This window comes from Rhinoraja longicauda, chromosome 5 (assembly GCF_053455715.1).
Source record: "Rhinoraja longicauda isolate Sanriku21f chromosome 5, sRhiLon1.1, whole genome shotgun sequence".
Taxonomy (NCBI): domain Eukaryota; kingdom Metazoa; phylum Chordata; class Chondrichthyes; order Rajiformes; family Arhynchobatidae; genus Rhinoraja; species Rhinoraja longicauda.
The window spans coordinates 15489466-15503874 of record NC_135957.1 but is presented as its reverse complement, the minus strand read 5'-3'; the positions used below and the strand labels follow the sequence as shown (position 1 = coordinate 15503874).

The following is a 14409-nucleotide window of genomic DNA, read 5'->3' as shown; positions in this document are numbered from 1 at the left end:
AGCCCTTCTTAAACAGATGCACAACATTAGCTGCCCTCCAGTCTTCTGACACCTTGCCTGTGTCTAACGATAATATCTCATAAATGTCAGCCAGGACTTCAGCAATTTCTTCTCGTTTCCCACAGTGTCCTTGGTATATATCTGAGCAGATCTGTGAGATTTATCTATCTTCATAAATCTTGGGACATTCAGTGCCCTCTCGACTAATACAAACTCCTCAGGACATCTCCAATAACTTTCTCAAGTTCCCTTCATGTCTTTGTGGTAAAAAGAGGAGAAATATTTATTCAGGTCCTGTCGCTCGACACATAGATGATCACATTAAAATCTCTTTGGTTTCTCATAGTCGTACAGTGTGGAAACGCCCTATGGCCCAAATTGCCCACACCAACATGCCCCATCTACACTAGTCCCACCTGTCTATGTTTGGACCATAGCCCTTTAAACCTATCCTGTCCAAACATATCTTAAATGTAACGATAGTACCTGCTTCAACTATCTCCTCCGGCAGCTCGTTCCAGAAACCCACCACCCTTCATGTGAAAAAGTTACCCCTTAGGTTCCTATTAAATCTTTCCCCACTCCACCTTAAAACGTCTTCTTGTTCTCGATTCCCTTGTTCTGGGCATTTACCCTCTCCTTAATCTTATCTGCCAGAGCTATTTCATGCAACTGCTCCAAGGCATCCTGGACCCTGGCACCCATCATGGAGTCTCGTTTGCTACCACAGTATTTCCTGTCTGTCTTCCTAACTTGAGTCTCCTATCACCTGTCTGACTTCATCCTTCCCTCCTGTGCCTCAGCCGGACCTGGTTTCTCAGTTTTGACTGTTGCTGCTCTCTGTTGACTGGGCCGAAGGGCCTATTTCCATGCTGTATCTCAAACCAAACTAAACCTCCCCTCCATACAGCCCTTGGTCTGCACACACAGCCTCTTCCAAAATGGTCACTCCTGAGGGCTGCTCCGTAGTGCTTGCCTTCCTTGGACACACCACTGGGAACAGTCGCATCCAAACACTGATGGATGCTTGTCAAATCACCCGCTGCTCCTCTCAGATGCTCACTAGACAGTGCCTCACGTGAACAGCTGCCTTTTAAATCCATTTCTATAAATATCTAAAGTTTTGAAGAGGGATCCTGACCTGAAACATTGTTCATTCCCTCCACAGATGAGCTGCTAACTCACTGCTGAAACTAATGACATATCAGCCCCCACACCCTTGGATTAGATCTGTTAGTGGAAAATCTAACCATCAGGCTGTGAGGGTAACGGGAGACAGTTACCCTTAAACATATGTTGTTGTCTGTGTGGGCCCATGGAAGATGGGAATGGTCTTAAATGAACATTTCTCGTCTGTACCGTGGAGAAGGACCAAAGGGTACACTACTACCTTGAAACTGACAACCCTCGGGCCTTTTTCATCATAGCTGGTCTGAAGAAGGATCCCAACCTGAAACATCACCTAACCATGTTCTCCAGAGATGCTGCCTGACCTGCTGAGTTACTCCAGCACTTTGTGTCTTTCCTTGGTAAACCAGTATCTGCAGTTCCTTGTTTATAATAGCCAGGGACTTAAATCAGCCCAGCCACAAGAGCATGCGGCCAAAATACTTTCAGCACATTTCCTGTAACTCTTGAACTGACCTTTTGTACGTTAGGGATTAATTTCCTGATCTCCCAGTCTACTTTGTTGCAGCCCTTGCATTCTTTATATCTCTGTGGTTTCTCTATAGTTCTGTAGCAGCATTACACCATACACTGCACTCTTATCTATTTTTCTCTTTTGCACTAACCATATACTAATTGTATGATTTGCATGGATACATGCAAAACAAGCTTTTTCATTGTATCTCAACTCATGACAATAATAAAGAAAAAAACAAATATCAACCACCTTGATTAGATCCTGGCCTGTAACACACCAGGGCTCTGATATTCCAGATATGACCCCCCCCCCCCCCCCCTGATTCCCTGGATGAGATCCAAGCCTGTGACCCACTGCTGGGGATCTGTTCGATTATGTAAACCTACCCCCATCCCTTCTCCATGAACCCCTGGTGTAGTTCCCAGCCTGTACTCCCAGGAACTTGCTTTACTCACTCCTGCCCCAGTGGACAGGGTGCCCTGGCCAGGTGCTGGTGTGTGAAGGGTTAAGGCCAGTGTCGCTGACGCTGTGGTCCCTGTGTTTACCTGTGGTTCTGTCAGAGGCTGAGCTGGGCTGGGCTGCCGCTGACCAGAGCCGATCTGCTGATCACACACTGACCAGAGTTGCTGTGTCAGGAATCCAGGGGCCGCTGAAACTTCCAGTGAGAGTGATCGCTGCCCTGCTCTCCTCGTATCCGTCTCTGCGCAACACATGTGCGGCCTGAGCTGGTAAGCACTTCAGAGGGAGGCCCTCCACCCAAGGGTGGGGGTGAGGGGAGGGCTTGGGGGGCAGAGGGAGGCCTTCCACCTGAGGGTGGGGGAGGGCTTGGGGGGCAGAGGGAGGCCTTCCACCTGAGGGTGGGAGCGAGGGGAGGGCTTGGGGGGCAGAGGGCGCGTCAGTGGTCCTTGGAGCTGCATCTGGGTAGGGTGGTGAGGACAGGGAATGGGGAGGGGCAGGAGGAGATGAGAGGGAGGGAGGAGCATCAGGTAGGGGTGGGCAAGGGTGAGAGACCAGATGGGACGGGCAAGAGGGGAGGAAGGAAATTTGGCAGTGGGCAGAGGTTGGAGAGGGAAGGGATGGGCTGTGGATGGAAGGAAGGGAGAGGACAGATTTGGGGAGGGGTGTTTGGGAGAGAGGAGGGTTGTGTGTGTGTAGAGGGGCACTGAGCACAGGAGGAGGTAAGGAGGGGGGATGAGGGGAGCGTGGGCTGTGGAGGGGATTAGGAAGAGGAAGAGAGTTTGGGAGGAGAGTTGTGGGGGGGACGGGGGGTAATGAGTAATAAGAGCAAGGGTATTTGGGGTGTGCAGAGGAGCAATGGGAAGGTGAAGGATGGAGGGATAGGGAAGGGGGATTGGAGGGAGGAGGGGAGCAGAGAGGACGCTGGTGCTACTGTGGGGGGAGACGGGTTTATGGGATGAAGAGTGCATGGATGTAAAGCTGGGCGATGAGTTCATGGAGTGAGACTGGGTCAGATCAGGTGAATGGGACACGCACACCATGTGATAGGGAGACAGGATCAGCACCGAGAGAGGGGAGCAGGGTCAGACCCCTGGAGCCGACTCCGAGGGCAGTATGTTGGGAGGAGCGGGGGGTCAACGGCTGGTGACGAGCTGTGTGGTGACCTGTGAGGCTGTAGTGCAGAGACCGGGTGAAGTAGAGACTGCTGGTGAATAGGTGGGGGTGGTGAAAGACCATGCTACTGGGGGAGAGATGGGTGTAATGTGCCAGGGAGACAAGATTAATGGGGAAGGCCTGGGTTAATGTGGGTTTGTGTCGAGGCAACAGTGGGGGCAGGGTCACTGGGGAGAGAGGGGGTCACTGGGGAGAGAGGGGGTCACTGGGGAGAGGGGGGTCACTGGGGGGAGAGGGAGGTCACTGGGGGGAGAGGGAGGTCACTGGGGAGAGAGGGGGTCACTGGGGAGAGGGGGGTCACTGGGGGGAGAGGGGGGTCACTGGGGAGAGAGGGGGTCACTGGGGAGAGGGGGGTCACTGGGGAGAGAGGGGTCTGGGGAGAGGGGGGGTCACTGGGGGGAGAGGGGGGTCACTGGGGAGAGGGGGTTACTGGGGAGAGGGGGGTCACTGGGGGAGAGGGGGGTCACTGGGGAGAGGGGGTCACTGGGGAGAGGGGGTTACTGGGGGGAGAGGGAGGTCACTAGGGAGAGTGGGTTACTGGGGAGAGGGGGGTCACTGGGGGGAGAGGGGGGTCACTGGGGGGAGAGGGGGGTCACTGGGGAGAGGGGGGGTCACTGGGGAGAGGGGGGATCACTGGGGAGAGAGGGGTCTGGGGAGAGGGGGGGTCACTGGGGGGAGAGGGGGGTTACTGGGGAGAGGGGGTCACTGGGGAGAGGGGGGTCACTGGGGAGAGGGGGTCACTGGGGAGAGGGGGGGTCACTGGGGAGAGGGGGGCACTGGGGAGAGGGGGTCACTGGGGAGAGAGGGGGTCACTGGGGGGAGAGGGGGGTCACTGGGGAGAGGGGGGTCACTGGGGGAGAGGGGGGTCACTGGGGAGAGGGGGGGTCACTGGGGAGAGGGGATCACTGGGGAGAGGGGGTCACTGGGGAGAGAGGGGGTCACTGGGGAGAGAGGGGGTCACTGGGGGAGAGGGGGTCACTGGGGGGAGAGGGGGGTCACTGGGGAGAGGTGGGTCACTGGGGGAGAGGGGGGGTCACTGGGGAGAGGGGGGGTCACTGGGGAGAGGGTTACTGGGGAGAGGTGGGTCACAGGGGGGAGAGGGGGGTCACTGGGGGGAGAGGGGGGTCACTGGGGAGAGGGGGGGTCACTGGGGAGAGAGGGGTCACTGGGGAGAGGGGGTCACTGGGGAGAGGGGGTCACTGGGGGAGAGGGGGGTCACTGGGGAGAGGGGGGGTCACTGGGGAGAGGGGGTCACTGGGGAGAGAGGGGTCACTGGGGAGAGGGGGTCACTGGGGAGAGGGGGTCACTGGGGGAGAGGGGGGTCACTGGGGAGAGGGGGGTCACTGGGGAGAGGGGGTCACTGGGGAGAGGGGGTCACTGGGGAGAGAGGGGGGTCACTGGGGAGAGGGGGTCACTGGGGAGAGGGGTCACTGGGGAGAGAGGGGGTCACTGGGGAGAGAGCGGGTTACTGGGGAGAGAGGGGGTCACTGGGGGGAGAGGGGGTCACTGGGGAGAGAGGGGGTCACTGGGGAGAGAGCGGGTTACTGGGGAGAGAGGGGGTCACTGGGGGGAGAGGGGGTCACTGGGGAGAGAGGGGGTTACTGGGGAGAGCGGGTTACTGGGGAGAGGGGGGTCACTGGGGAGAGAGCGGGTTACTGGGGAGAGAGGGGGGTCATTGGGAGAGGGGGTTTCGGGGGTCACTGGGGGGAGAGGGGGTCACTGGGGAGAGAGGGGGTCACTGGGGGGAGAGGGGGGTCACTAGGGAGAGCGGGTTACTGGGGAGAGGGGGGGTCATTGGGGAGAGGGGGTCACTAGGGAGAGAGGGGATCACTGGGGAGAGGGGTCACTGGGGAAAGGGGGGTCACTGGGGGGAGAGAGAGTCACAGGGGAGGGGGTTACTGGAGAGAGGGGGTTACGGAAGTCACTGGGGGAGAGGGGGTTACTGGGGAAAGAGGGGGTTACTGGGGGAGAGGGGGTTACTGGGGGAGAGGGGTCACTGGGGGAGAGGGGGTCACTGGGGAGAGGGGGTCACTGGGGGAGAGGGGGTTACTGGGGGAGAGGGGGTCACTGGGGGAGAGGGGGTCACTGGGGGAGAGGGGGTCACTGGGGGAGAGGGGGTCACTGGGGAGAGGGGGTCACTGGGGGAGAGGGGGTCACTGGGGGAGAGGGGTCACTGGGGAGAGGGGGTCATTGGGGTGACATTGAGCGGCGGGGGGGGGGGGGGGCGGAGTGTGATTTTGCTCTCCAGGCATAGTGTTGTATACCTCTGTCGTCTCCCTCATAACGTCCTCTCTGCCGGGAGATCTGACCCAACCTCTGCAGCCTCTTCTCGTAACTGAACTGCTCTGTCCACTGTAGCATCCTGGTGAATCTGCTCTGCACCCTCCCCATTGCAATGACACCCCCCTCGAGCCACTGCTCTCCTAGTGAAGGGGCTCCCTCAGTGCTGGTGGGGAGGGAGTCCTGGGATTTAAACCCAGGAATGGTGATGGATCTCCCAGTAAGTACAGTGTGTGACTCGGAAGGGAACCTGCAGGTGATGGTGCTCCCTGCCCCTGCTGCCCTTGTCTAGTTTGGGAGTTGCTGTCGGAGTAGCTTGGGCAAGTCATGACGTTTTGTAGATGATGCACGCTGGTGGTGGAGGGAGGGAGGGAGGGAGGGGGAGTTTAAGGGGGGTGAGTGGAGTGGCACAGTGGCGCAGCGGTCGAGTTGCTGCCTTGCAGCGCCAGAGACCCGGGTTCGACCTCGACTCTGGTTACTGTCTGTATGGAGTTTGTACGTTCTCCCCTCCCTGGGTTTTCTCCGGGTGCTCTAATTTCATCCCACACTCCAAAGATGTGCAGGTTTGTAGGTTAATTGGCTTCTGTATATTGTAAATTTTCCCTCGTGTGTGGATAGTGCTAGCGTATGGGGTTATCATTGATCGGCACAGATTCGATGGGCCAAAGGGAAGGTTTCCACATTGTGTCTCTAAAGTGTAAAGTCAATCGAGTGGCTGCTGGATGGCGTTTGCTGTTTGTTGGATCAGACTAACCCAGGCAAGTGGGGAGAGCTCCATCACAGTGCTGCCGTGTGGAGATGGGGAAAGGCCGTGGGGGGGGGGGGTCAGGAGTTGCGTCTCTCACTGCAGGATCCCAGCTCTTGCAGCCGCGGAGTTTGTATGGCTCTTTCTGGTGAATGTCAGGGGAGAGAGGGACACTAGAGATATGGAAGGGCAAGGTTGGAAAACGACAGATCAAAGTCCTTGACCATTGTCTACTTTGATCTGTCAATTATCACTCGTTACCCTTCCATATCTCTAGTTCCCCTCACACCCGACTCTCGGTTTGAAGAAGGGTCTCGACCCAAACGTCACCCATTCCTTCTCTCCAGAGATGCTGCCTGTCCCTCTGAGTTACTCCAGCATTTTGTGCCTGTCTTCGGTCAAAGGCAACCCTGGATGTGAGTGCAGGGATGGAGAACCGCAAGCAGGGGAGAGCCTTCAGGGGTGCAGGAAGTGACTGTAGAAACAAGTAATTAGGAGGGCAAAGAGTGGTCTTGCAACAAAGTAAAGGTGCGCCACTCTCAGAGATGGACGAGTGGCAAATTCAGGTCGGGTTACCTGGTGCTGCGGAATAAATACGCAGCCAGAGGCAGCATGGTGCTCAGATGAAAAATGTCAACTCAACCACATACTCAATCTCAACCACTCTTCTTAGAGATGTCTGGTGCAGAAACAGGCCCTTTGGCCCAACCTGTCCATGCCAACCATATTATCTACCTCAGCTGCCCCATTAGCCTGCAGTCGGCCCAAGTCCCTCCAAGCCTTTCCTACTGATGCATCTGTCCAAATGTCTTTTAAATCGTGAATTGTACCCACTCTACCACTCTCCTTGGCAGATCGTTCCACATAGTTACCACATTCTGTGTTTAAAAGGTTGTACCTCAGATCACTTTTAACTCTTTACCCTCTCACATTAAACCTACGCCCTATAGATTTACATAGAAAATAGGTGCAGAAGGAGGCCATTTGGCCATTTGGCCCTTCAAGCCAGCACCGCCATTCATATAATGTAAACTAGCCAATAATATAAAGGAGGATAGCAAAAGTTTTTTTAGGTACGTGAAGAGGAAAAAAATAGTCAAGGCAAATGTGGGTCCCTTGAAGACAGAAGCAGGGGAATTTATTATGGGGAACAAAGAAATGGCAGACGAGTTAAACCGTTACTTTGGATTTGTCTTCACTGAGGAAGATACACACAATCTCCCAAATGTTCTAGGGGCCGGAGAACCTAGGGTGATGGAGGAACTGAAGGAAATCCACATTAGGCAGGAAATGGTTTTGGGTAGACTGATGGGACTGAAGGCTGATAAATCCCCAGGGCCTGATGGTCTGCATCCCAGAGTACTTAAGGAGGTGGCTCTAGAAATAGTGGAAGCATTGGAGATCATTTTTCAATGTTCTATAGATTCAGGATCAGTTCCTGTGGATTGGAGGATAGCAAATGTTATCCCACTTTTTAAGAAAGGAGGGAGAGAGAAAACGGGTAATTATAGACCAGTTAGTCTGACATCAGTGGTGGGGAAGATGCTGGAGTCAATTATAAAAGACGAAATTGCTGAGCATTTGGATAGCAGTAACGGGATCATTCCGAGTCAGCATGGATTTACGAAGGGGAAATCATGCTTGACAAATCTACTGGAATTTTTTGAGGATGTAACTAGGAAAATTGACAAGGGAGAGTCAGTGGATGTGGTGTACCTCGACTTTCAGAAAGCCTTCGACAAGGTCCCACATAGGAGATTAGTGGGCAAAATTAGGGCACATGGTATTGGGGGTAGGGTACTGACATGGATAGAAAATTGGTTGACAGACAGAAAGCAAAGAGTGGGGATAAATGGGTCCCTTTCGGAATGGCAGGCAGTGACCAGTGGGGTACCGCAAGGTTCGGTGCTGGGACCCCAGCTATTTACGATATACATTAATGACTTAGACGAAGGGATTAAAAGTACCATTAGCAAATTTGCAGATGATACTAAGTTGGGGGGTAGTGTGAATTGTGAGGAAGATGCAATAAGGCTGCAGGGTGACTTGGACAGGTTGTGTGAGTGGGCGGATACATGGCAGATGCAGTTTAATGTAGATAAGTGTGAGGTTATTCACTTTGGAAGTAAGAATAGAAAGGCAGATTATTATCTGAATGGTGTCAAGTTAGGAGGAGGGGGAGTTCAACGAGATCTGGGTGTCCTAGTGCATCAGTCAATGAAAGGAAGCATGCAGGTACAGCAGGCAGTGAAGAAAGCCAATGGAATGTTGGCCTTCGGAACAAGAGGAGTTGAGTATAGGAGCAAAGAGGTCCTTCTACAGTTGTACCGGGCCCTGGTGAGACCGCACCTGGAGTACTGTGTGCAGTTTTGGTCTCCAAATTTGAGGAAGGATATTCTTGCTATGGAGGGCGTGCAGCGTAGGTTCACTAGGTTAATTCCCGGAATGGCGGGACTGTCGTATGTTGAAAGGCTGGAGCGATTGGGCTTGTATACACTGGAATTTAGAAGGATGAGGGGGGATCTTATTGAAACATATAAGATAATTAGGGGATTGGACACATTAGAGGCAGATAACATGTTCCCAATGTTGGGGGAGTCCAGAACAAGGGGCCACAGTTTGAGAATAAGGGGTAGGCCATTTAGAACGGAGATGAGGAAGAACATTTTCAGTCAGAGGGTGGTGAAGGTGTGGAATTCTCTGCCTCAGAAGGCAGTGGAGGCCAGTTCGTTGGATGCTTTCAAGAGAGAGCTGGATAGAGCTCTTAAGGATAGCGGAGTGAGGGGGTATGGGGAGAAGGCAGGAACGGGGTACTGATTGAGAGTGATCAGCCATGATCGCATTGAATGGCGGTGCTGGCTCGAAGGGCTGAATGGCCTACTCCTGCACCTATTGTCTATTGTCTATTGTGATCACGGCTGATCATCCACAATTAGTAATCCATGCCTGCCTTCTTCCCATATCTCTTGATTCCGCTAGCCCCTAGAGCTCTCTCTAACTCTCTTTTAAATTAATCCAGTGAATTGGTCTCTACTGCCTTCTGTGGCAGAGAATTGCACAAATTCACAACTGTCTGGGTGAAAAAGTTTTTTCTCATCTCAGTTTTAAATGGCCTCCCCTTTATTCTTAGACTGTGGCCCCTGGTTCTGGACTCCTCCAACATTGGGAACATTTTTCCTGCATCTAGCTTATCAAGTCCTTTTATAATTTTATACTTTTCTATAAGATCCCCTCTCATCCTTCTAAAATCCAGTGACTACAAACCCAGTCTTTTCAATCTTTCCTCATATGACAGTCCCGCCATCCTCGTGATTAACCTCGTGAACCTACACTGCGTTCCCTCAATAGCAACGATGTCCTTCCTCAATTTAGGAGACCAAAACTGCACACAATACTCCAGATGTGGTCTCACGGACCTGTACAACTGCAGAAGGACCTCTTTGCTCCTATACTCAAATCCTCTCGTTATGAAGGCCGACATACCATTAGCTTTCTTCACTGCCTGCTCTACCTGCATTTTACTTTCAGTGACTGGTGTACAAAGTTACCTCAGCAAATCCCCGCACTCACTCCTTCACCTGCCGCTCCTCTGCCGACCTTGAAGGTCTCGTTGCACTTCCCCTTTTTCCTAATCTGACACCGCTGAGATAATAATCTGTCTCTTTGTTCTTGCCGCCAAAGTGGTTAACTTCACATTTATCTACATTGTACTGCATCTGCCCACTCACTCAACCTGTCCAAGTCACCCTGCATCCACTTCGCAGTTCACACTGCCACCCAGCTTTGTGTCATCTGCAAATTTGCCAGTGTTACTTTTAATTCCATCATCCAAATCATTAATATATATTGCAAATAGCTGCGGCCATTTTGGACCATTCACCTTATCGATGCCCCTCATGGTTTATAAACCTCTATGAGATCATCCCTCATACCTTCCAAGAAAACGGAAGTGGCCCCCCCCCCATCTTCGCTCCAGGGGAATGGCCCCAGTCTGCCCAGATTTCACATAACTCAAGCCCTCCCATCCCAGTAACATCCTTGTGAATCTTTTCTGTGCCCTTTCCAGCTTAATGGCTTCCTTCCAATAGCTGGGCAACCAGAACTGCACACAGTAGCCGAGTGTGGTCTTACCAGCGTCTTGCACAGCTGTCACGTGATGTCCATCGTACAACTCCTGTGGTCAATTTTCTCCAGAGTTGCTGCCTGACTCACGGAGTTACTCCAGCATTTTGTGTTTATCTTTAGTATACACCAGCATCTGCAGTTCCTTTTTACTTCATCTTGAAGTCACTGCTCTGCCCAGTGAATGCAAGTATGCCAAGTGCCTACTGCACCATCCTGTCTATCTGTGTCACCACGTTTAGGGAATGGTGTACCTGAACCCCGAGGTCTCTCTGCTCTCCAGGGCCCCACCACTTACTGAGTAATTCCTGCCCTAGTTTAACTTCCCAAAATGCAGCCCCTCGCACTTGCCTGAATTAAGCTCCAATATAATACAACGAGTGGAAGAGGCATGAGTGTTGGTGGTGTTGCGGATAGTGAGAAGGACAGTTGTGGACTACATTGATCAGCTGGTATGATTGGGCAGAATAATGTGCAAAGATAGACACCAAGTGCTTGAGGAACTCAGCGGGACTGGCAGCATCTCTGGAGAAAAAGGATGGGTGGGGTTTTGGGTCGTGACCCTTCAGGCTCAATGGCAGATGGAGTTTAATCCTGATCACTGTGTGGTGATTCACTCTGGGATAGGTAATGGGCGGTGTGGCATTCACAGTGAAGAGCCAGGCTCTGGGGAGTTTGGAGGAAGCTCAGCGAGGGGTCCCTGAAGGAGCAGCACAGGGGGATACTGGCCTCCATGAGACAGGCACAACATACAGCAGGAGGTCGGAGTAGAGGTCCCGTAAACCGCTGGTACTGTAAATACTCCGCCGCATCTGTGGAAAGAGGAACAGAGTCCGTGGTTAGTTTAGGAAAATAACTGCAGATGCTGGTACCAATCGAAGGTATCACAGAATGCTGGAGTAACTCAGCGGGTCAGGCAGCATCTAACTCCTAGACGCTGCCTGACCTGCTGAGTTACTCCAGCATTTTGTGATACCATGGTTAGTTTAGTTTAGTTTAGAGGTACAGGCTGGAAACAGGCCCTTCGGGCCACCAAGTCCGTGCTGACCATCGATCACCCAAACGCTCGTTCTATTCCACACACTAGGGACAATTTTACAACGAACAGAAGCCGATTAACCTACAAACCTGCACGTCTTTGGAGAGTGGGAAGAAGCCGGAGCACCCGGAGGAAACCCATGCGGTCACTGGGAGAACGTACAAACTGCGTAGAGACTGCACCCGTGGTCAGTAATGAATCTGGGTCTCTGGCGCTGTGAGGCAGCCACTCTACCGCTGCACCACTGTGCCGCTTCTGTTACAGCTTTATAAATGTGAGGCCACATCTGGAGTCTAGTTCTGGCGGCCACACTGTCATCAGGAGGTTGAGATGGCACTGGAGAGGGTGCAGAGGAGATTCACTGGAACTCTGCCAGGAACAGACTGTGGCAACCAGGAGGGGGGTCGGGATGGGCCGGGCCGGGCCTGTTTTACAGCGGGGGTTGAATTGATAGAGAAATAAATACAACATGAGGGGCAGGGATGGGGTTGGGGCCGACTGTAAGCACCGGTTCCCACAGCAGAGATGCCCACAGCAGAGATGCCCACAGCAGAGATGCCCACAGCAGAGATGCCCACAGCTAGTGGATATTGGTGTCAGGTAACGGGGAAGTGGTTTGCAGGGGATCTTGGAGGGGTTTGCTCCCCACAGGGTGGGGTTAATCTGGAATGCACTGCAGGAGGGGAGGGGAGGCAGAGACTTTTACACATATCTGGATAAGCTGGGAAGGCTGGGCACTGGGACTAGCGTAGAGAGTGGAGCCTGTGGTGGGCAAGGGCACGGTGGGCCGAAGGGCCCTAGTCCACACAGACTGACGTCGGAATCGATACGAAAGGGGGGAGGGTGAGGAGCGGGGGGAGTGGGTCTGATGCAGCCTGTTCCCGCAGGTTCCCACGGGGGGCGTTGCTGAGGAGCTGGCTGCCCAAGCCCAGGCCCAGGCTGCTGCTGCTGCTGCTCGGACTCCGCAAGCCCAGGGTCAACCTGATGCGTCGCAAGAGGATGAAGGCCACCAAGGTGGTGAAGGCAGCCTGACCGGTGAGGAGCATTCAGGGGCCATAGGACAGGTCCCACACTGACCCTCACTGGGGGATGGGTCCCACACTGACCCTCACTGGGGGACGAGTTTCACACTGACCCTCACTGGGGGACGGGTCCCACACTGACCCTCACTGGGGGACGGGTCCCACACTGACCCTCACTGGGGGATGGGTCCCACACTGACCCTCACTGGGGGACAGGTCCCACACTGACCCTCACTGGGGGACGAGTTTCACACTGACCCTCACTGGGGGACGGGTCCCACACTGACCCTCACTGGGGGATGGGTCCCACACTGACCCTCACTGGGGGACGGGTCCCACACTGACCCTCACTGGGGGACGGGTCCCACACTGACCCTCACTAGGGGACGGGTCCCACACTGACCCTCACTAGGGGACGGGTCCCACACTGACCCTCACTGGGGGATGGGTCCCACACTGACCCTCACTGGGGGATGGGTCCCACACTGACCCTCACTGGGGGACGGGTCCCACACTGACCCTCACTGGGGGATGGGTCCCACACTGACCCTCACTGGGGGATGGGTTTCACATGCAGGTTCCTGATGTTTCAGCAGGGGCATTGGTCACGGTTGTGTTTGTTGTGTCTGTGGAGTTGTGAGCTTGTGTTGACCATGTGTTACTGTTTCACGTGCAACTGTGTGCGTGTTTGTGTATGTGCGCACACTGTCATGGATACTGATGTGTTTGATATTGTGGGAATAGAATTTAGGTGTAGTTATGTTGTCTGTGTGGGTCTGTGGGTGTCTGTGTAAAGGGGGAGGGGGTGGGTGCAGGGTGTTTGTGGCTGTGATATTCATTGAAGTCCCTCCAGTTCATCTAAGTGATCTCCCTCTCCCCTCCTCTTTCCTCTCCCCCTCCCTCTTTCACTCTCCCCTTCACTCTCCCCATCCCTCCCCTCTCTCCCCCCTCTCGCTCTCCTTCCCCTTCTCACCCTCTCCCTTCCCCCCCATCACTCTCCCCCATCCTGCTCTCTCTCTCTCTCTCTCTCTCCCACCCCTCTCTTCCCCTCCCTCGCCCCCCTCCCATATCTCTCCTCTCTCTCCCCAGGCTGCCCCAGGAAGAGCTGTGTGCAGCTGAATCCCAGTAGAGCCGACCAGTGTCTGAGCCATGGCTGGGGTCACCGTCTGCTCTCTGCCCGAGTCCTGTCTGATGTCTACCCCAGTGTCCAGCCCTGGGAGCTGCTCCCCCCGCCCCAGGGTGCGGGTGGGCGAGGTTGATGCCCCCGCTTGTGGTTTGTACAGCAGCGTCAGTCACACCCACGTGGCCACACTAGTGTGGTGATGTGTGCCGTTACACTTGCGTGGTCATATATGAGACATTACACTTGTGTGATTTCACTTCTACTGTTGCACTTGTGTGGGCACACGTGTGCTGTTACATGTGTGTGGTCATACATGTGTGTCACACGTGTGCTGTCACGCTAGGCTATCACACTCGTGTGCACCGTGGGTCACATATGAGCATGCATGGATTTTGCAAGTGGGTTTTCATGCGGGACAGGGACACGCGTGTGTGCACGTGTGTAGCCGTGCTGCAGAGTGTGGATGTGGTCACTGGCCGGGTGCGTTCCGTGTGCGTGGGGGGGGGGGGGGGGGTGGCGACAATGGCCCCGGCTTTCACTGCTCCACCCCCGCTCAACATTAAACTGCTTGAACCGATGATCAGTTGTGTGGTTACTGCTCACCGCCCTGTCCCGTCTCACCCCGCTCTGTTCTGTCCCACTCTGTTCTGTCCCATCCCGTCCCGTCCCGTCTCACCCCGCTCTGTTCTGTCCCACTCTGTCCCGTCCCGTCCCGTCCCGTCCCGTCCCGTCCCATCCCGCCTGCCGCAGAGGGTGTGTCCAGCACCTGCACTGCACGCCAGGGACAGCGCGAGCCACCTG

The 14409-nt window shown here is 54.4% G+C and overlaps 1 protein-coding gene across 2 annotated transcripts; it reads left to right on the top strand.

The window, feature by feature from the left end:
- The first annotated feature begins 2089 nt into the window (after window positions 1–2089).
- Window positions 2090–14101, top strand: LOC144593880 (uncharacterized). 2 transcript variants are annotated; one of them, XM_078400004.1, is made up of 4 exons: window positions 2090–2373; window positions 11512–11650; window positions 12351–12498; window positions 13575–14101. In XM_078400004.1, exons 1-4 carry the CDS (start codon window positions 2357–2359, stop codon window positions 13742–13744), a joined length of 474 nt encoding a protein of 157 aa, XP_078256130.1. In that variant the 5' UTR covers window positions 2090–2356; the 3' UTR covers window positions 13745–14101. The 2 variants fall into 2 exon arrangements, 1 of the variants encoding a protein (XP_078256130.1); XR_013547296.1 differs by lacking the exon at window positions 11512–11650 and having other exon boundaries at window positions 2096–2373.
- Window positions 14102–14409: the final 308 nt, after the last annotated feature.

Coding starts and splice junctions, on each gene's coding strand:
- LOC144593880 (XM_078400004.1), top strand. Junction 11,651..12,350: donor GCGTAGAGACTGCACCCGTG/GTCAGTAATGAA, acceptor CTGTTCCCGCAG/GTTCCCACGGGGGGCGTTGC. Junction 12,499..13,574: donor TGGTGAAGGCAGCCTGACCG/GTGAGGAGCATT, acceptor CTCTCTCCCCAG/GCTGCCCCAGGAAGAGCTGT.